Source organism: Ylistrum balloti, unplaced genomic scaffold (genome assembly GCF_031769215.1).
Source record: "Ylistrum balloti isolate Yb309-2 unplaced genomic scaffold, AGI_CSIRO_Ybal_v1 Utg369726, whole genome shotgun sequence".
Taxonomy (NCBI): Eukaryota; Metazoa; Mollusca; class Bivalvia; order Pectinida; family Pectinidae; genus Ylistrum; species Ylistrum balloti.
The window spans coordinates 442,725-466,358 of record NW_026781943.1 but is presented as its reverse complement, the minus strand read 5'-3'; the positions used below and the strand labels follow the sequence as shown (position 1 = coordinate 466,358).

The 23,634-nt window shown below is 34.2% G+C and overlaps 1 protein-coding gene across 1 annotated transcript in view; it reads right to left on the bottom strand.

Moving 5' to 3' along the window:
- Nucleotides 1–19,241: 19,241 nt before the first annotated feature.
- The window catches only part of LOC132565600 (nuclear hormone receptor HR96-like), a 56,073-nt gene continuing 51,680 nt past the window's right edge, over nt 19,242–23,634 (bottom strand). Inside the window, exons 4-5 of the mRNA XM_060230246.1 lie at nt 19,931–20,584; nt 19,242–19,657 (exon numbers count right to left, since the gene is read on the bottom strand). Of these exons, the coding sequence (XP_060086229.1) occupies nt 19,242–19,657; nt 19,931–20,584 (1,070 nt within the window). The remainder of the gene's footprint in view (nt 19,658–19,930; nt 20,585–23,634) is intronic.

The window sequence follows — 23,634 nt, the reverse complement described above, 5'->3', positions numbered from 1 at the left end:
CGGGCTGCATATAAGGGAAGTTCATACAAGGAGTTGCAAGTTGAGACAGCACAGGCGATGATGTGTAAGGGGGAGGTTCTATGAAAGACGGGGTATTTCCTGGATTTACTGGACTTCCTTCGGAGTCTCTCCTAATCGAAACAATACTTCCGGTAGTGGATGCGCGATTAGCAGTTAAAGCGGATGCTGATCGATCTCTCCCACTTTCCGCAGCAAAGTTAGGATCATCTTGAATATCCACTGGAACTTGTTGACAAAGCTTCCTTTTTCGTATGATAATGGTTTTATGCGCAACCCAGCATGCGAAAAAGATAAGGAGGAGCTGAAAAAACCGTAAGTACGAGTTTAAATCTGACATTTCATAAAAAAATTATAAACAAGGTTGTTATTAATTAATCAAATGTTGCTTGATATCATGGATATACAAAATGTATTTGTGTTGTGTATCAAACCCGGCTGTTCATACCTTTTATTTCTTATAATACTTCTACTTCTAACAAGCCCCCTTTATGTAATAAACTAGAAGGACCTCTATTGTCCCGTCCACTGAAAGGCCGAAAGGCCGTAATAGTGGACATAAATCCGTTTAATAACATTAGATCATTTTAGTATAATATTTTTAAAATGCCAAAACCTAACTGAGGGAATAAAACCACACCATGTGATTGTTTTTAGAAGTATTAACTTAGCATCTCTGCTAGCCCACATCTTTAGGAAACTATTATTGTAAAAATATAATTTCAAGCACATTTTAAGTTTATTAATATAAAACACACACTTCTGACAGTCATTTCCTGTTCTTGTACATTATTTCTTAGTACAAGTAATTCCCAAAATATCAAAATCCGCGTAAATGCTGTAAATGTCACAAGAGTTATTCCCCTTGCATCTGACATAACTAACGCGGACATTAATATCGGGCGGAAACTTTTTTTGGTTAAACTTGTCAGGAAGTAAAATTAAATCTGTAAACGAAACCTTAATCTAATTACAAAAACTGATTACGACTCTGTCTAATCTCCTGATATTACGTTCATTTTTCAATAAAACCAGTTTAAGAATGTATTTTATCCGTTAGATCTAATGTTGAGGGAAAAGGCAAACGTAAACCTATGTATATGTAGGATTTTATGTTCTCCTTTCATCTCTAAGCATCCTGTTACATTTTTACGTAACTTCTATGTCCTCGTCACGTGACCTACCTCGAATAGTACAATCCCTGTGGCACATATGATAATGAGGGGGTTGTGTTTGTATACTTCATCCCACAGCGTATCATAACATCCCTGTCATACAAAATAAAAACAGTCATTCACCTGTATTGAGGTCAACTCATAGTTCTATTAACCCCGGTAATTATAAAAAAAAATAGAAAGCATACAACTTTTACATTACAGATTTGAAGGTCTTTTTATTATTGAGAAGTATTATGAAATGAATACAATTATCTAAAAAAACCAAATAGATGATGACTTCCGCCTTGTCATCCATTACACTGATAAAACTCTCTGTGGATGATTTCCAACATACATATTCATCGAAACAACTCGGGAGCTATTAACCTAAACCTACCTGACGGTAGTTAGAGTTAAGGTTTGTTGGGTTAGTTGCGCATGCGTAGTTGTTAATTGCTCTGAATTCCGACTTGCAGCAAGCTACTGGGGTGAATAAAGGGATGGACGTATTAGCGTCGATTCGGACAGACTTTGACCATTTCCTGGCTTTATAAAAATCGTTGAATCCATCCACGCCACAACAGGAAAGCTGGAAACATAAAACAGAAATATTCATATTAGCGGGGAAAAGACTAAAGTATAAATTATCAATAATTTGAAATCTTTTCGACATAGTTCCTCTATCTGCTGTGCATCCCTACTTTCCCGAAAACCCAATACATCGGATACATGGAGGGAACAGTTTCAGAGTAATTTCAGCGAGATTTACATGTTCTTCTTCGAATGCAAAATCATATTAAGACAAATTTTCTTAAACATAGTTGAAAGGATGTGCGATATATTGAAATGCATTGTAACTTTTTTATCGTTATCTGGGCGATTGAAATGGTCGTCCATAGGAGAGAAAGATACAATGTACAGAGTTACGTCCCTTCTGATTATCGAACTGATTGCTTTAGGGTAGCAAAAGGGATTTTTCAAGCCTTTCCCCTCTATATTCAACTCCCTACTCAAAACAGTCATGGATTATAACAGAAAGAAAACAATAGTTAGACGGGATAGACAAAAGCGAGTCAGAAATGAACTCTGTGGTATACCTTTATCATGATGTAGTTGTAAGTGACGGAAACTACGTCACTTCCGTTAAACCCCATGTACTGTGTGTGGATAAGATCTCGCAGTGGGGCCTTTAAGGATTCGTCCACCTTGGGAGGATAAGAAAAGGTATGACGTCACTTTACCCGTATAAGAAAAAAACGTACATACAAAATTTAAGTACTGTGCAATAAGCTTAGCTGACTATATTTTGTTTGTAATTTGTTGAAACCTGGATCTCAATATGAGGAGGCTATCTGATGACGTGTTAGAATAGGATGTATAAATGTAGGTCAATAAAAACCAATTAATTCATATAATATTTTCCATATACTTTAATTCTATGATTTAACATTTGAATTATATATAAACGATATGATATGATCGTTTTGACAGATGTTCTTTTAGGACAAAATCTACCGTACCAAACTTGATTTCAATACTGTTGTTACTATTTAAAACAATGAGGAGAAAGTTAATTTGTTTATTCTTTAGGTTTTCGTGATAAAATTCAATTTACCTTGTTTCTGAGTTTGAAGACAACGATAAGAAACACCAGTTCAGCTACAACTAGTATCCCAATAACTGATGCATACTGGAAAACAAATGGAGATCAATTTTAATAATACAAACAAATACTTACACATATGTAGATACTAAAAAAAAATAAAATGTCACATGACCTTCGATATTCTTTCAAAAATGTGTTTAGATAGAACGTTTAAGGTTTGTATCAAATTCAGCTATCAAGTAGTGCGATGATTGATATATGGAAAGTAAAAACTTTCGCTTACAGCAATAAGTATGGTTTCATTTTTTAATCTGATTCCGTGGACTCCAAACACTGCTATCAAACAGACTACCAAACCAATGGAAATACACCCGACTGCTGCGCCATCTATTATACCAGCCAGGTCAAAAGTCGAAAGGTCAGTTCCTGTTAAACCGGAAGAGGTAGTTGCGGCTTTGACCTCCTTTAGCAATGTATCATGAAGTAAAGCCGTTTCGTGTGTTTTCAGTAGAATTCCGGCTGTTGTCACAGACACACCCACCAACTAAGCGTAAACGACAAAGATTTGAAATAGATTAATTTATCTTATGTCTGCAGTATAGCGTCTTAATGGGTTTAAATATTCAGATATAAATAATGGTATGATTTTTTTATATTATCAAATGTTCCGAAGGTATAAAATATGGTAATTTTCAGACAGAAAATCAAAAACTGTGTGGACTACTAGTACAACAGAATCTGTAAACAACTTAACAACACATACGATGAAGATGACATTCATCGACAGAAGAAATCTCCTCCCGACAGCACCGACACAGCCGAAATCGGGCACTATTCTACCAGCATTTGTTGTGCTGAAATCAAAGCATTAAAATTATGTTTTTTGAGTTTTGAATACTTCGTTCTAAAATAAAAGTATTAAAATTATGTTTTTGAGTTTTGAATACTTCCAATTCATTAATGTATATCTATAATGTTGCTGGATGTACCGTTAGCAGTGTTAAGTCAGGCACGCGGTCAGTACTCTCTGATATATCAACGTATGTATCAGTATGTTTTTGTGAAGAACTGTCCTTAGGTATGTAACACAATAGCTAAAAACAATAGCAAGTTCGAGACTCGAACCATAGACCACAAAACTCTAAAAGCGGACAATTTCTTTGACACGTGACGGTATTGTGGTCCCTCCAACCTTCTTGTTGAAATGAACACTTGAACTTTGAACGTCAGGATGGCGTAATCGTTTTACAAGTTTTCTTCTCACACAGTAGGCGCGCGAACAACTTCCACTCGCGGAATCCCCAACTGAGGGGTTTAACATGGTGACTTCGAATGTGAAATTAATCCGCTGTAAAACCACGGTTTTTATATTTTATTTCTGACGTTTTCGGACAGTTGAAATGTAATATTTGTTGTAAAAAGTTTATAAGTTTCATGCCTATAAAGCTCTTTTCTATAAAAATTACCGAATAATGAATCAAAGTACTGAAAAATCAGGAAAAAACCACGTGGGAAGATTTTTCAACTGCCTTGACCAAATCTACAGAGAGTACCATACCTATAATATGGTTACGTTACATCTAGATGTGATAACTGTGAATATATTTACAAACACAACCAGGTCGATTTCCTTTTGTCACTGGGAGTAGATATACATATTAACCAACGCTTAGATTTTTATCTCAAACAGCTTGCGATCAAATTATTCACAAATACATGTATATTTACCAACTCTACGAAAATGTTTATTTATAAGAGTTTCACCTCGCGCAGTATAAAATTGTATATTGTGTTTACACAAAGTACACTACGTACGGGCCAGATACTACATGACGTCAGAGAAGCAAAACTGGGACAAACAATACTGATTGGTTTTGCCACCCTCATGGAAAAGACAGGCAGATCCCGTGTATTATAAGTGCTATACTGGTCACCGAGATGTTTAATTGTATCACGTAGGGCCTAATGGGAAGTAAATCCATTCCGGATATTTGTTTGTTTTCTTTGTTTCATTAATTTATATTTGAATTCGAATAAATTTGCTAAAATTATAACCCAGGCTGAAGATGAATATAATGGCGTCACCGAAAGCCTGAAAAAACAAACCCTTGTTTTATTTCATTGGATCAGGACACGTCGTTCACATCAAAAGTGCACTGCAAACAACTCGAAGGGGAAGATAAGTTAACAAAAACGAGGCTTGCCGCATGTTTGCATCTTAGTCTTTCCCCTAGGGTTGCGATCTCTCTATGGAACCTCATCATTATATATATAACATTGTTTTCCAGTGTTTTGTATTGTTGATGGGAAGCTAGCCCAGAGGGTGATTGCGAGTCTCAACCCAAAGATTGAGATTTCCCAGTCCATGGTTCATCCCATGTTTGATTATTGTCTCGCATTCCAGTGAGAACTTTTCTTTGTGCCATCATCAAAGCTTCATGAAGAACGCATCAAATTTGATGACGTCATCACCAAAACAACAATCTTTTATGTCAGTTTTTATTTTTTAATTACCTATCGTAAAAGGCGAATCTACGGAGGAACATTTTCTTTCTTTTTCCATTTTCATAATTTTTTTACTCTCGTTACTCAAGGGTTTACGATCACTTCCGATCTCAGCAACCCCTTGAACATTTCCATCCAAGATTGACGGCCCAAGCAAAACAGAGCTTTCAGGAGAAACAAAACAGACAGATCAAAGCCTGATACGCTACTTTACATACTACAAAGGAACCATGTCCAACTTCAAACCAGTACAATATACCGTAATGCGACCTCGAGATTCGTTTAATGTATATCAAAGAATCAAACTAGTCTTTTTGTCTTATCCACAAGGTGTCGCATATGGGACCTTTAGTTTTGCCTCAGAATTCTGCAGGTGCGCGGAGAGCCAAAACGAGCGTATCCTTCGGAGTGTCGAGGATGCATTTTCTTCCTCCTTGACAATTGTCTTTGTCCTAAGCATTCGAACAAGTAAGGCAAATGATGTCCCCAAAACGCGAGTCGTACCAACGTAATGTCGCTCAAGATATATTATAATGCACAAGGGCTGGATCAGTATAATTTGGATAAGTAGTCGTTCTGTACCGCGTCCAGGGTATGACATTTCGGTGTGATAGCACTATAAAATCGTCTGTCAGTGGACACGTCGTCATTCTAAGATATCGTCATTTTATGTGATATAAGTTGTTGCGACAAGCAAGTGAATGTTAAATATAGGCTAACGACCCTTTAAGAGCCCCATCGCCAAATCCCTCTAACGAACGAATATGAATTTAAGAAATGATCCCTACTTCATATGGTGTTTCAGACCAAAATTTGGTTGAAATTCGCCTAAGCGTTAAGCAGGAGTAGTGTTTAAAGAAAAAGTTTACGGACGCGCACGTCGGCGGAAGACGCACCACAGCAACAAGAAAAATAATTTACTTATGAAAAAAAATCGAAATGAAACCAAAAGACAAAATATTAACAAAACTAAATTGTTTACGAAGGCGATTTAAATCTATGCATTTATCAAGAGCATACACATCCTATTTTCTTGTGATATGAGTTGCAGTATGTCTGCTGCTATGTAGGTAGTTTGATTTTAACGCGGTTTTCTGAGAACCACAACAAATACTTGAATTAACCTAGATTTACATAAACATATTCTTACATTTTAAGGGAAACCCAAGCGTTTTCTTTGTTTCGTTTCGCATTAGGTTTATCAATTTTCAATTAGAATTATGTGCGGTGTTTACGAGATATCAGTTCTGATGTACCATTTAAAATAATTATTCGGAAATTACATGATTTAACAGTATGTGTCCTCTATCCTAAAGACCTATTGATAAACAAATATTGTTATAGTATATACCTGTTATTTACGTCAGCAGTTTCCATGTTCACATGTTCTAACTCCACGCACTGTTGAAGGTTAGTCTACAAAACAGCATGTTAACGCAATGATAGGTATGACTTCCTAGTATGAACCACAGATTCGTCTGAGAACGAATATATATTACTATCACGTGCATGAAACTGGACTTTAGTGGTCAAGATGGAACAGATGGACACCCGTAAATAAGTGATGAGTTTGACGTAAGCAATATATCAATGATATATTTACATATCTACGGTACTGAGTAAACGAAAGCGTTGTTGATAATTTATCAACAATGTATGATAATGTTGTTTTTGATATTTTATCATGAATGCCTTTTGTGAGGTCGATACAGTTGGACAAGCTCTGCTAATATATATATATATATATATACACACGAGAGGAGACTATCTACATATCATACGTGGGAAACGGGCAGATTCAATTTTTCATACACACACCATTAAACCACATTGCGTGTTCATATCTCGGGTTTCGAATTTAAAAAGTATGAATTATAGAAACAAATGCTCGACGAGTCAGATACACACCACTGAAATAGATTCACCGTACATTAAACGGTTTTGCTCTAAAGTATCTAGGTCTTAAGAAAACCGACTGCAATAAAATTATATGAAACAGAAAGGAGGTCAGAAGTCCCAACTTTGTACTGTACGATACAGGATTGTTCATGCATGTTAAAACTTCCGACCTGGGATGAATCTGTGGGGTTCCTTAAAACACAATTAAGTTTGAAATTAATCATGGAATGTTTCTTGTAAAATGATGTAAGTGTTTAACACTTTTTTAGTCATACTTGATGGGGGTAATTCTATATCGTTGTAGAATATGACGTAGGACAGGTTTGATGTTCGTAAGTTTAACTGTTGTTATCTTTATTCTCATTTGGGGAGGCGACACTTCTTACTTGACCAATATGTAGATGGCGGGCATCCTCGATAAGTAAAAGGGACTTACCCTTCCGGAACATATGGTCATATTATCCTTGTACCTTTTTTGGACGACTCCGAAAAAATCTTTCTTTCATTCATATTCCTCCCTCTTTTCATGGAATTTGAGTTTGGTATTCAGCTGACAGGTCGGTTTTTCTTTGTTTTTATTGTAAATGTGTCGACCAAACCTATTAATCCGTGAAATTCCTGGATTGTCTGCTGACTGACGCGCTATTGTTGTGTAATGTAATGGCTGAAGAGATGGGAGATGATTGTTTGGCCTTACCGTTCCCTTGCTCACTGGATTAGGTACGATTCAGCATTTAGTGTTACTGATATTTGAACTCTTTTGTATGAAAAGTTGCGAAAAGGAAATAAAAAGAAATAGAGAGAGGGACTCTGGACACGTTTGTTTATCCTCTTTTGTTACTATACCAAATTCCCCGATCACACTATGGCTTTTAAGAACTACCCTGCTATCCAGGCCAATGGAAAAGAAATGTCTTTCCCAATGATACAACCTCGACAGCAAAAGGCGGCCCATGATTTCTGTTTCCCGTTTGCCCAGGAAACACATTTTCTCTTGGGTAGAGTCCTAACCACATCTCTGACCTTTATAGTGTGCTTGCTGTCACATGCGGTGTCCTGTTTGTGAGAAATTCAGTGGGGAGTAACATGTTTATAAACGGTAAGTAAGGAAGTCGTGAAGACTCAAACATTTATATAACTTTATTGAACTTCGCCAACACGTTCATGTAACTACAAAGACGAATGTCACAAATAACGAAGAACTAGGTACGCACTGTATTGAATACGATAAATTTATCACATGACGGTAACAATACAGCAGTGTTGTAATGGACAGACGGTTAAGCCAACACATGGCTGACTTCAATTGTCGATCATTTTAAGGTCACCATCAAGTTAATCAATGTTTACTGTAAAATCACATTTTCAAGGAGCTAAATTTTAGTGGTTTTTCAAAAAAAAAAAAAAAAAAAAAAAAAAAGGAAAAAGAAAAAAAAGACAAGTGTGGCCATTTTATTTTGTAGATAAATATAGCTTTATTTTTCTTCTTATTCTTGTTTTCAAAGTTCATAGACATATGAATTCATGAATTAAAATTATCCCTGAAACCCATGAAAATAAATCCCGAAAGAAAATGACTGATTTTACAGTAAGCTTCTTGGATAATATATCCCTGCTTTTTACTTACGGTAACCTACTGCTCAGACAAGTACCTGGATCTAGTTATATCCTAGAACAGGAAAAATTCAGCAAAATTAATCTGACAAGTATTTACAATACCAGTGTCCAAAGATAATCACAATACATGTCTATACAGATGAATGATAATACATAACTTGAGCAATAATTGGGGAATGGTATCCATACAATATATAATTCACAATATCCTGAATATAGTGAGTCAATTTTTGCCATATTCAATGCTTCTACTTTCCATTCAGAAACATGTCACACAGGACAAACAGTATCCTGTATTTTCTAAACTGTCCTAGAATGTCTGTATAGAATGCAAACCTATTTTATCCAAGAGTATAACATTCAAATAACATTCTTTCAATCTTGTTTTGACTTGCTTTGATTTTAAATACCAGCTGACATGTTTTGAATGCAAATTATTGTTTTGAAATCTATGTTTTCCTATGCAAACAAAATATCAAATACATATATTGCAACTTTTGACAAACCCTATATAATCATTTCTGTTTAGAGGAAATGTCCTAGCGTTCCCTCTAATCAAAGTCCATATCAGGGCTTCCAGAGATTCAATGTATTGTTGTCATTGTACCATTATGTAATTATATAGAAAAATTGTAATCTACAAACAATGACACAATATCGGGATAGAATACAATTGTAATACAAATAAAGGGTCCATTAAAAAGCACAACCAAATTTTACACCGAATATAAATCTAGAGGTATTATATTTAACAAAAATAACAATAAACAGTGCGATGTTTTTCCTAATAACAATCATTTAAATCATATTTCATCTATTAATTAATTGGAACTGACCATATAGAAGACAAACAATTTGTTTATTGTGCTTATACGGACGTGGTTTTAGTTGAAAAATTTCTTCTTACATAGGAGTCAGCCATCTTATCATAACTGTACAGTTGTATCTTCATTATGAATTGATTTAAATGTCCAACAAAAAATATGTCTTCTCATAAATCAGTTCCAATTTTGAATAAACAATACTAGGTACACAAAAAAATTGAAATGAAAAATAAAAAAACATTGCTAACATCAAGAAAGCTTGTAATGTAAGAACAGCGCGTACTGTGTCCTCATATATAGATAAAAAAACGACAAATACATTTTAGGAATATGAGAATGATTGTAAATAGTGTCACTGGTCACTGACCTCTATCAGCAATGTAGAAACAATACAAAACAAATTATTCACACTACATTTGAGTTACAATAATACATAACCTTTGTAATGTACAAAGTGACCAGGATAAAGCTGTTCAAATTACAATGAATATTTATCTAATTCCAAAAATTTTCATTATTGATAAATAGCTGGATTTTATAGAAATAAAAGTTCAAGGTACGATGAATATTTATCTAATTCCAAAAATCTTCATTATTGATAAATAGCTGGATTTTATAGAAATAAATGTTCAAGGTACAATGAATATTTAACTAATTCCAAAAATTTTCATTATTGATAAATAGTTGGATTTTATAGAAATAAATGTTCAAGGTACAATGAATATTTATCTAATTCCAAAAATCTTCATTATTGATAAATAGCTGGATTTTATAGAAATAAATGTTCAAGGTACAATGAATATTTATCTAATTCCAAAAATCTTCATTATTGATAATAGTTGGATGTTATATAAATAAATGCTAATGAGACAATCAATGTTTATTTCCCGATACGATAGAATTTTGATATTTTTCATTATACATAGCAATCAAGTTTTTATTCAACACTAAAGGACAACGCCCTAGATAAACAATTATTGAAATACACCATTGACTTGATAAAATTGCTGTCTTCAAATTATGACAGGCAAACATTTCTTAAAAATAGAATGTACTGCTTCATCCTGAGTTTAATTTTCAACCTTTAAAAAATTCACCAACACACTTCACCGAGGTAGCATTACTGACAAGACCTATAAAGACGAAACAACGATATGATACAATTTAATTCATTGCTTGGTCTACTTTTATATCTAATAATGAATTTGCAATGAAAGATGCCATTCATCTTAGTGTCTTGTACAATCACAAAGACATGCAGGAGCATTTTATCAATAACAGGGATACTAGTGCACACAATGATTTAATCAACACTTCAAAAATATAATCCTCCAGCCTATTCATCTACACAGTAATATGAGCTACAGAATATTCATATCAAATGAACACAGTTCTGATATGAAACATTACATTTTAAGTATATTCAACAAAAATACCAATATTTTATATCATTTCTTCATATTAATGAGTAGAATACCGAACAAATACACAAAAGGGTGGATACAAATGATAAAATCACATAAATTAGTGCGTCATACAGTCATCAGTACAATTAATACCCAATTAGTATATGTTACATGCATGGTCAGAGGTATACTAGTTAGTTAAGCTTTTAACTGAGAATAAATGGTTACTATCTGAAAGTTATACAAACACAAATGTAGTTTGCATTCAACTCCAGGTGTAAAGGCCTCCAAAACGACATTGACTCACCTTGAAAATTTATTTAATTGGTCAATATCATGTAGATACAAATGCAGTTTGCACTCAACTCTGTGTTTGAAGGCCTCCAACGTGACAACTATATATCTTGAAGTCAATATAGTGTATTCGGTCATTCAAGTTTTTGTGAATCTATGTTTAATGAACAATTCATTTCTTAAATAAAAACAGCAAATGTCACACAAAGATGAAACGTCACACCAGAAATTCAAAATGTTCTTCACTCATGAATTTCAGGGCACATTAAAATTTTGATTTATCAACTCAGCTCACCTGGATTTCAAGATAAGTTGAGTTTTTACATGAGACCTATTGAGATTTAAATAACAGAATACTTCTATAGCGAATAATATTATTACCTGGCCGCGACTGCTCAATGCTAGGTCTGAGTTAACTAGTGGTTTGTGGAAATTTTCCACTATAAATGAAATAAAATCCGAAACATTCTTATCATTTCACAGCTGTCGATTTGTCGTGACAGATCAATTGGGTCTTTTTGAATATAATTTTTTCCTTTGAAGTCCTTCATTTTTCAGTGGCATCAATCCAAATTTTTCTCTTACCACTGGTTAGTTCTGACCAACATTTGGACATCTGGGTCCAAATGTTTTATTTCATTATATATTACTTAACCATACTGTTCCTCAGAATATTGTCCAATGTTTAGGCTTACATCACTGTTTTATTCTTCATTTATATGCCCAATGAATGATTTCAAGACGTCATTATTTGCACGACTTCAATGTTAACATGATATCATTGTTTAAGCTGTTAGTATAGCAGTCAGATCTGTTTTAATTCCCCATCTTTTCGGTGATAATATTTTACCACAGTAGCGATAATCCCTTTTAGTTTGGTAATCTTTTACCACAGTAGCAATAATCCCCTTTAGTGTGGTAATATTTTACCACAGTAGCAATAATCCCCTTAAGTGTGGTAATATTTTACCACAGCAGTGGTAATCTCCCTTTAATTGATATTTTTTTTATGAAGCTACATTGTGATATATAAATATTTACAAAAAATTCTTGAAAATTAAATTCTTAATGGATTCATTAGAGTCTTTGGTTTTACCAAATCATTCCATTTATAATAACAAACACCGGAGTACATGATAAAGAAACTTTAACAAAATTCAACTTTAATTAAGAATAATATATATTAGAAGATAACCTTGGTGACTTTTACGACAATCTACAACAAAGTCTTGTAAATAACTATATGGCTGCTTTCCTCACACCAATCCACAATAAATCCGTTTTTTAATATTAGTCTACCATTTAATGTGATCTATCAGGTCCCCTGCCTATAGGGACCATCCGTCTAGAAATATCTTGTGACAAACAAAATTTCACTTGTGCTATTGTTGTATACATTGACTATTTCTAAAATAAAAACTTTTGAAAATTTTTAGTCAGTGATTACAATGTTAAATTACTATTATAACATTATGTTTTATATTTTTTTAAATTCAGAATCACATTATTTGAATAATTCATATTATTTTCATAAAGGTTGCCATCATGGCTTTCTATTTGATGAAGAACAGAACAAACACATCAAAAACTTAAATCAACTAAACGGAAAGGTATTCTACACATGTGTTTTAACTATTCTGTGAAAAATCTTAAGATCTAAATCACTTTTCCTCAAAGCTTTCAGTATGAAACAGCAACAAATTGTACAATTGAATATAACAACCTGTACTGTTTACTTACAGTAACAATATATATATATATATAGGTCTAATAACAAATGATAACAATTCTCGAAATTCTTCAAATTGTCAAACAAGGCCACCATGACATTGATGCATCATATGCAGATTAACATTTGATTCGAGATATAAACCGGGTCCTGACATTCTAAAATAAAAAATATCTTCCTAAAATCTATATATTAAACAATTGGTTCCAATAATGACACTGGCACTCACCATGGTATTATGTTATCTTGGTTGTACTCATTTGATTTTGATTTTTCCTGCCGTCCACTTAAAAAAAAGCGGTAGGATTCAGAAATTATAAAATTACAGGGTCAATGCACCTCCCATCTAAATTCTGACAAATTTTATTTTTCTAATATGACCTCTATGATCTCTATACTTTATCACCTTTACATCACTGATGAGTCCTAGAATGTTTAAAAACCTGTATGATACCATATACTTCAAATATCTGGCAGTACAATATCCATTTCTGAATTTGTAATAAATGATCATATGCTGATGTGCAAAATTTGAGTACTTTTCGAAAAAGAGTGATAGTAAATTTCGTTACAGACAACCAAGAATCATCAGGTAAATGACTGACGATGGACACCTGATAAAACATCATGTGAGCAATTAACACAGTCACTAGGAATATATATATAAATCAATGTGATTAATACCATCAAATGTAGGGATTAACAACGAAAAATGATTTGAGCATTAACATTAAATACAAATCTAATTTTTCAGTTATTAGATTAAAAATTCGTTAGAACATTCGTTAAATATATAAAGTAGTGAAATACAACTATGAAAACAATATACCTGTACCTCTAAAAAAACGTCATAAGGAATAATTTGCTAACTTGTACCTGAAAAATAACCTGAATAGGCACGTAATGAGCATTGAACAGGTCAGATTATAAATTCTGAAAGAAAATACAATCAAAAGTTAATCATATCATTTGCTTGTCCTGTCTTGTAAGTATGGTATTTCCTAAACAAAATGCATAATACAAAAGAATTTCAACAATTTAATTTAGAGAACAGAGACATATCTCCCTGTATTAACAAAAACGCCTCTTCTTTTGTAGTATGTTGGGTTGAAAGAATAGAATTTTCACTGGTCTATCTATTTTTACAATTTAGATTACTTTTTTTTTTTACCTCTGACATTAAAATGAAGGTCGAAATGACCTGATGATAAAGCACTGCACTTTTTAAGTAGGTGATACAGTAGGTACACAGCAGCTTTAATTAAATACCTTAACCAGTTTAAAACTCATCTTCTGAAAAAGAAAATTCTTGGACAATCTGCAGCTTCTTAGTATCCTGAATTTTCAGAGCTACTGGACCATAAAGTCTGGAAAATAATATTATTTCATAAATAAAAGATGTTTGGTAAAATGATGTTTTTGAGCAACAAATCTAAATGTAGAAATTAATGTGAAATTGTGACGCCACTGCTGCAGGCAAATCAAATATGAAAAACAGGCCCATAGGGCCTGGATCTCTCACCTGGATCTTAAAGCCAAGCAATGATATACATGCCTATAGTTGTTTTTTTTTTTTTTTCTTTCTTCAAACATTTCCAAATTAAAGCTCAGTCACGTATCCCCTTTGATGGAGCAAGACTAATAGGTATATTTTTACATCATTACTGTTTTTAGACACACCCAAACATTCATTCCTAAATAACAAATGTGTTTTTCTTTTGATGTCAAGCAATTATATATATATAAATATAGGTATATATGTTTATAGGGTGGGGATTTCAACTGTCATAAAGGTATCACTCAGAAAGTTCAGAGGGGTCGGGCCACACCCAACACCCAATCAGTCCCTAGGAATGGGGTCAGACCCTAAGGTCAAGTCTTACATCACGATTGTGTTTATCCCTTTGTGCCTAGCAATGCTGTACATGGTTATGGGATGTGGTTCTAAACAGTTTTCAAACACATTTCCCCTATTGAGCCCCTCTACTCCTGTCCTAGAAGGTCGAGATCCACCATTTATACAAAATTGATTCCCTTCACCAAAACATGATTCACACCAAATTGGGACATAATTCAATGGTTCCTACAGGAGGAATAGAATTTTAAAGAATCTGCTCTTTTTCCCCTAATGGGCCCCATCCCTCCTGCCCCAGGGGGCCGAGACCTACCATTTTCATACAAAATTGAGTTCCTTTCATCCAATATGACTCGCACCAAATTTGGTTAAAATCCAATCATTCTGATGGAGTAAGATTTTAAAGAATTTGTTTCATTCCCCTTACTTGGGGCTGAGGTCCACTATTTATACAACACTAATTCCTGATCACCTAAAGATGCCTCAGGCCAAAGTTGAGAAAAATCCAATCATTCCTACAGGAGTAATAGGATTTTAAAGGACTCCCCTTTTGGGCCACACTCATCATACCCTGGGAGGCTGGAACACACTGTTTATACAAAAAATGTCCCCTTTTTCCCCTAAGGATGCTTCTGACCAAATTTGGTCAAAATCCCCTTAGGTGTTAATGACTTGTAGCATTTTGTAGAAAAAATTGACAGACAACAGATGGGTGACTGACGATGAACTTTTGGGCCAGGTGAGCTAAAATTTGACCTACGCCAGAGTGCTACACATTACTTATTTTCAGGCAAATTTATGGATTTTGATATATCCTAAATATCAACAAAAACTAAATCGGAAATGTTTTGAACAACCAATATTGATGTAAAAAATAATTATAACCTGACCTTAAGAAATTCAAGATAAAATAGAATAGACACAAAATAACATAATGTGTGACATTATCCCTCGTGCAGCAATGTTTAATAAACAGACGCACAATAAAAGATAAATATACATATAGTATTATAATTACAAGTATTCACTCCATTCTACAATTGTTACTGATATTTTGATGTAGACCATTTTATACTGCTGATGTTTTGGAGTATAATTTGGCATCAATTGTAAATAAAATGATAATTTATAGCCTTTTTTATATACTGTCAGTAACTTATTATGGAATATATACAAAACATTGTATCAGGTTTGTTTATGGAATGAAAAAAAAAAGCTTAATTTGGACAGATAATAGAAAAAAAAAAAAAGAAAAATTTCCCCAAACAAAAACTCCTTCAGTAGCAAAATGCACCAAGAGAGTAGATTGTAAGAAGTGTACACTGCTTCAGGTAGCTCTATAACAATTGCCACGTTCTGGAAACCTTGAAATTTATAATTTTGTTTGTTAATCTGTTTCTAATCTGTTTCCATGGTAACAAGAAAAAAAATAGAACTCTGCTACCACAAAAAAGCACCAGTAAGAGTATGATAAGTGAGAAAAGTTTCTGGTAGTCATCTTGAATGGTTTTGGCATTTTACTCCAAAAACTGCAAAATCTAGAAATTTTGCCCATTTATATGTTATCCCAAAAAGTATATAAAGATTGAGAACTTCTCCGTAACAAAAGGCACTACTACAATGCTACAAGTAATCTTAGGCAGTTATCTTGAACAGTTTTCCAGTCATGATTCATAAAACTGAAATTTGCAATTTGGTCTATCTGTTTCCATGGTAACATTTCAAAAGATGAAAACGGAGAACTTATCCATAGCAAAAGGCACTACAAGAGCACCAGCATGATAACTGTACAAAGTGTTTAGTAATTATGTTGAATGGTTTCAGAGCTGTGGTCCAGAAAACGCCCCAGCACCATGGACGGACCGACGGATGGTTGGAACCCAATTTAATATCCCCCACTGACACATTTCACGGAGGATGATAATCAGCACAAACTGACAGTTATTTCTCCACAACCTTTCCGTTTGTTGGAGTGTAGACATCTATTACATAATTTCATTTTGGTTTCTTCTGGAATTTACAAACAGATATCTCCCTAAAATTCTTTCAAAGTCAATAGTATACAAACCATCAATTCTACGTTCAAAAAAAAAAAAAAAAAAAATCCAAAACCATTACTAATAATCACCGAACTTTTATCGCCAGCTAATTCAACAAGATTCACCAATGAACACCAATTTGTATATCTTCTGAAAGATAATAACTTTTCTACATTGAGATTTTTCAAAAACTTTGTTTCTTGGAAGTATTTTCAAATAATTAAAATTTTTCTAAGCATTTAGCGAGAACAGATCGATGACCAGTACAATTAGACAATTCAAAACAATAAAAATCATTTAATACAAAAAAGTCAGTCAATAAAGCATTCGCAACTGATTACACTTCAAATTCAACAAGAGACCTAAAATCTTAACAGTCAAAAGACCTATATATGAAAGAGGTAAAATAGGCCTAAAATAAATTGCTCAACTACTCTACATCTTACATAGAAGACATAGATACAATTGCCATTACGACAGACATATTGCTTGTTGAAAAAGAAAGCTACAGGCCCAATATCCTGAATCTTGGCCATTCGATTATTGAGAAGTTGCTCAAGTATTTCAACACATTTGACCCTTGTGACCTTGAAAATTGGTCCAATATCAGCACCCTGGGCCTGTTAGTTATTGAGAAGAAGTCATTTAAACACTTTGACACATTTGATACCTGTGACCTTGTAAGTGGGTCAATGTCATTCATATTAACAAAATTAGTAGTCCTTCATCCAAGCATGCTACAGGCCTAATATCAGCATCCTTGGCCTTTTGGTTATTGAGATGAAGTCATTCAAAGATTTTAACATATTTGATCCCTTTGACCTTTCAAGCGGTCAATGTCATTCCTATTAAGAGGGGGTCTAATCAACTTGCTGAATTTAAGAAATGATTCCCCACTATCCATCAAGTTCCACACCAATTTTGGTTGAAATCCAATCATGCAGTATGAAATAGTAGCATTTTGAAGCAAAATTATTTGCTAACTTTCGCATTTTTGACCCTGCCTACCCCAGATCCCTCGTTGTGAATTCAGGTTTCTGAAGTTAATGAATATTTCAAACCAAATTTGGTTAAAATTTATTTAAGCATTAAGAAAGAGGAGCATTTTGAAGCAAAATATGATATAACCTCTTTGGGGCCTGCCCCCATGTCTGTACGTGTCGAATCAACTTTCTGAAGTTCAGAAATGACCCCCCACTATCAATGATGTTTCAAACCAAATTTCATTGAAACCCATTCAAGCATTAAAAAGGAGTAGTGTTTTGAATCAAAACAATATTGCCCTATTTTCGTTACTTTGGGGCCCGCCCCAAGTCCCTAGGGGTCAAATCAAATTTCTGAATTTGAGGAAGTAGTTGCCTACCCTAACTGATGAATCAGGCCAAAGCTTGTTGAAATCCACCCAGGCAGAAAGGAGGAGTAGGGTTTTAAATCTAATTTCAACACCTCCTCCTTTGGGGCCCTGTCCCTCAACCTCTAGGGGCCGACTCTGAACTTAAGAAATGATAACCTTCATCTAGTTATGCACCAGACCAAATTTGGTTGAAATCAATCCAGGTATGGAAAAGGAGTAAGGTTTTCAAGAAAAAGTTTAAACATAGGACACCACATGACGGCTATAGGTCATCTTGACCCTTCAGGTCATATGACCTTATAAAAACAATATCATTTTTTCTTTCTCTTCTCCTATTTTTTCTAGTTTTGAACTTTGTTTTCTCTTTACATTTTACTTGATATTTTGAAAAAGTTTGCAAACCATTTAATGCCTTTATAACTAAATTTAGTTTTCAAATTGCAAGCTTTACTGACTGCCTAACTACAGAGCTATTCAGCTTTGTCAACAATGAGTATCCCTAATGTTAAAAGTAAGCAATTTCCTTTCATTTTTGTTAGGGAGTTATATATTTGATCATACATACAGATAGGACATATTTCTTAAAAACTGTTAAAATCCTTAAATATCTTCTTCTCTCTAGATAAACCCAGCAATTTTATATACATATATATACATCTTAAATATATATGACTTCTATAACTGAACCTTTCATCAACATTAAATATCATTCTCAAACAAGATGTTTTAATCACAGAGGAGTTAATCACAGTCTCTCCAGACATCCTCACCACATCAGCATTTTAATCAACAAATATACATATTAAAAAGATTTCACAGATAAGCACTATAGATGCCCGTGGACCTTTTAAATGTCTTGAAATAACAAATAGATGTATATTAAATATACGAGAATTTCTTTTCACAAACAGACCATATCTTTTCATAAATAAACTTTATTAGACAGGGAGATCAAATATTTCTACTAGCAACGGCTCAATGCTTTCCACTTTCATTTGGAGTAACATCTTTGTGTGTAATTCGTTGATGTCCCGCAGGTCAGTGAGCTTCATAAGTATCTTGGCAAAGAGAACCTTATTGTGAGGGAAACGTATTGAAATGTACGACTGCAGTATCTGGGCATAGTATTCCTGGATCTCCTCGATCTTTTGTTTTTCTTCAAGGCCCTGGCGGTCTGATGAGAATAATGATAACATAATAAGTAATTTGAGCATTAAAACATCCCCTTTGATTGTTCTCATAAGAGCTTTAATGAATGTGGAATATGACATAAACATTGCACGCATTTCACTGCTGCCTTTTTTCAGCAATTCAGCGCCAATTTTTGAAACGGATGGATTTCCTGAGCTACCATCTTTTCCTCTCTGTTCACACTGAGCACGTAACTTGCTTAGATCGACACCAGATGAAAATTGGGCAGGCGATTTATCGTTGTTGCAGGAGTCCCCACTGATGGAGCACGAGGTAGATGAAGCATTATGTTCTACTTCCGTTTTTATTCCAGATGTGTCTTGCACAACATTAAAGGACTTGTCTTTTGGAGGGAACACATTGGATGGCTTAGTGAGGTCTTGACATGCAGACTGACTGGTATATTTACCACATGAGCTGTCTGGTTGAATTGAACCAAGGGGCACTTTAGTTGTCATGTCTTTGTTCAAACAGCTTTTCGTACTCAGACTCCACGATTCCGTTGCAACATCATAATTCACAGCTGACCGCAACATCATGATTTCTGTAACTGAACCTTTAAGCAAAGCAATTTGGTCCTCTCTTTTTACCATCTTAAAAAATTCAACACTTTTTGCTAACTTAATTACTCTACGCACAAAACCTTCAGCCACATTGATGAACTCTGTAGCATTCGTTGGTATACTTCTAATCTCTGTTGAAGTGTTGGCAAGAAAGGCACTGTCCTCATTTGCCCGAACCAGTTCCCTAACTAAACTGCGATTCATCTCTGACATCAAACTGATAACGTCTTCAGTATCTTTTTTTGAATCTGTCCAAGAAGGACAACTCTGAGCATCTGGGCTTGAACTAAGGCTTTTATCCTCCTTATTTTCTTGCTTTAATTTTGTCAGCATACCTAAATCCTTTTCAGATAGATTTGGAAATGAGGAACGTAGTTCATCGAGACTTTGAGAGCAAATCTTTGCCTCAATTTCCTCAGTGAGATCCTCAGATGTACCAGCACATGATTCATCCTGAGGTATTTGTCCATGTTTCTTTAACTTATTTATAATGATCTTCTGCTTCCGTATTTTTTTCTGTTGTTCATCTGGTAAAAAAAGAACAAATGTTATAAACCAATGGCTTTAGAGATATTTAGCACCAGTTAGGATTTCTTATCATGTTTTTATATAAAAGAGAATCAGAATTGATTTCCTTACAATCTAAGAGAAAATGATGCCTGATTTCACCATATAAACAACAATATACATTATTTAATTTGTGGAAATTTGGTACAGATCTAGCTACATCCATTTACAGACATTAGCTCAGCCATGATTGAGTCATATGAGGTTTGCTTCTTGTTAGTGACTGACAGTGCGAGACTTTAATTGTGAAGAATCAGCCCACCTTAACAGGTGAACTTTCAATAATAGTACAAAAAGTAAACATCTCCAAATAAAACAGCAATTCAGTTCTCATCACATATTTGAGTTGCCTCCTCTTCCAGATCTTGATCTTTATTTGCTCTGTGAAACTTTGATCTTTTCCTTTCTTTTTACTTTTCTTCTCTGTTTTTGCTCTTAATGGTAAGCAATTTGAACATTCCTATGCAGAAAAAGCTATGATTATCTGTAACTGACAAATTCAAGATGCTCATCTGGAAGCCATTTTGTTTTTCTGATCAGTCTCAAAATCAGACAGGCACAAATAGAGATGAAAGGGAACTTACATATTAAATTTGAGAGAGATCCATACAGTGCTTCTTAACAAATAGGGATAACAAACTTTACTTGGCAAAATCCAAGATGGCCACTAGTCAGCCATTTTGTTTTTCTGATCAGTCTGAAAAATTGGATGGGCACAACTAGAGACCAAGGAGATCAGTTCCATCCTTTAGAAGAAATGGGGATAACATTGAAAAAATCCAAGATGGCTGCCTGTAAGCCCTTTTGTTTTTCTGATCAGTCCCAATATCAAATGAGCACAACTAGGAACCAAAAGGAATCTATATATGAAATAATGACGGTAAAAAAAGACGGACCACAGAGGTGGGTGATTTGATAAGTCCACGATCTGATGATGGTGGGCTGTTAAAAAAGTAAATTTGTTTGATATTTCTATGTTTACCATTTATTCCTGTAGATGTATTTAACTATACGACAGCATTGAACATAACAAAAAATAATTTTAGAAATATATATAATTCTACATGTGGAAGAAGATAAGTTGTTTGGGTATTTTCTATGAATAAATTATCAGGTACTTAACACTCATATGACAACTAAAAGAATGATAAAATACTTAGCCTTTCAAATCGGATGTATTTAATGTAAATCAACCAAGTATTATCAGGCTGAAATTTACAATAAAGTTTTCTACCGGTAATTTACAAAGCGTTTTCTAGATAAGAAATTTTCTGGACTGCTGTTAGCTGAAGTTATCTCCTTTGAGTACATGACAATAAGTTGTCACTATGATGCTGTTGCTTGTTTTCAATATGTGTATATATATTTTACTGTAAAAGCCAGTATCTATGAATGTCATTGTCCTATTCATGTTTTATTTCCATTAATAATTGTACATATGTTAAATTTCCAGAGTGAAAGAGAAGGCCAATTTGCAGCTGATTTATTGAAGATCTGCTTGATATCAACTACAACACCTTTAAAAAAAAGTGATATAACTCATGATTTCTTAATATAATTGTAATTTGACACTATTCAAATGCTGATTTTGATATGAAAAAGACAACTTTATTGTCGTCTGGAACAGGGACATGTCTGAATCGATTCTATTTTTAGAATTGAGTGACTTGTGACAAAAGTTTATACATCCGTAATAAAAGCGATAAGATACTATAAAAACTGAAAATTTATAATTTTCTCTCAATTCACTGTCATGTGCATTACTGATATCACAGCAATCAGGGCCATGTCTTTCTACGTATGTAAGATAAATACATAAAAGTATTGACGTATGACGGTCGCCATGATTTACATGTGCATGAATTGTTTACTGCATCATTTATCTATTAACAGATAATTATCTCTCAGGAACAATTTCTGTTTAATGTTGAAATATCCTGGTTATTTCATCAATGTTTAAAACTGTAACAAGTACGGAACAACAATAATGTTAATTAATTATCAAACATTTGAAAACAAAGAGGGATCAAGACTTTCTCTTTGATGTTGTCTATATAATTTATTCATCTTGAAATGTAAAGAGATTCTGTTAACTCTAACACAAGTTCCACAGGTGGATACTTCAGGCGCTGATCTGTCAGCAGGTGCTATGACTTCAAACTCTGTCCAACAGTATGCTGTACATATCTCTGGTTCTTTATGTGTTTAACAAAACTGTGTACTATTGCACAAATGTCACCATGAAAAGTAACTTCCAGAGTCAGTATTTGAATTTATGGACTGGTTTCAATCCCTAAAAATGTTTGTTTTCTTGACAACCTGCATCCAGATCATCGAAGGTCCACTATTACTTTGATCAAACTGATATTCCCTCTGCATAACCTTTGTGTGTTTAGTCAGGACATAGAGTGTATGTGTTGAGTCAGGAAACAGACTGTGTGTGTTGAGTCCAGACAACGAGTACGTATATTAAGTCAGGACACAGACTGTGTGAGTTGAATCAGGACACAGACTGTGTGTGTTAAGTCAGGACACAGACTGTGTGAGTTGAATCAGGACACAGACTGGGTGTTGAGTTAGGACACAGATTGTGTGTGTTGAGTTAGGACACAGAGTGTGTATGTTAAGTCCAGTCCCAGATTGTGTGTGTTGAGTTAGGACAAAGATTTGTGAGCTGAGTCAGGACACATACTGTGTGTGTTAAGTCAGGACAAAGACTGTATCTGTTGAGTAAGGACACAGAGAGTGTGTGTTAAGTCAGAACAGAGACTGTGTGTTTAGTCAGGACACAGATTGTGTGTGTTGAGTCAGGACACAGACTTGTGTGTTAAGTCAGGACACAGACTGTGTGTGTTAAGTCAGGACACAGACTGTGTGAGTTGAATCAGGACACAGACTGGGTGTTGAGTTAGGACACAGATTGTGTATGTTAAGTCCAGTCCCAGATTGTGTATGTTGAGTTAGGACAAAGATTTGTGAGCTGAGTCAGGACACATACTGTGTGTGTTAA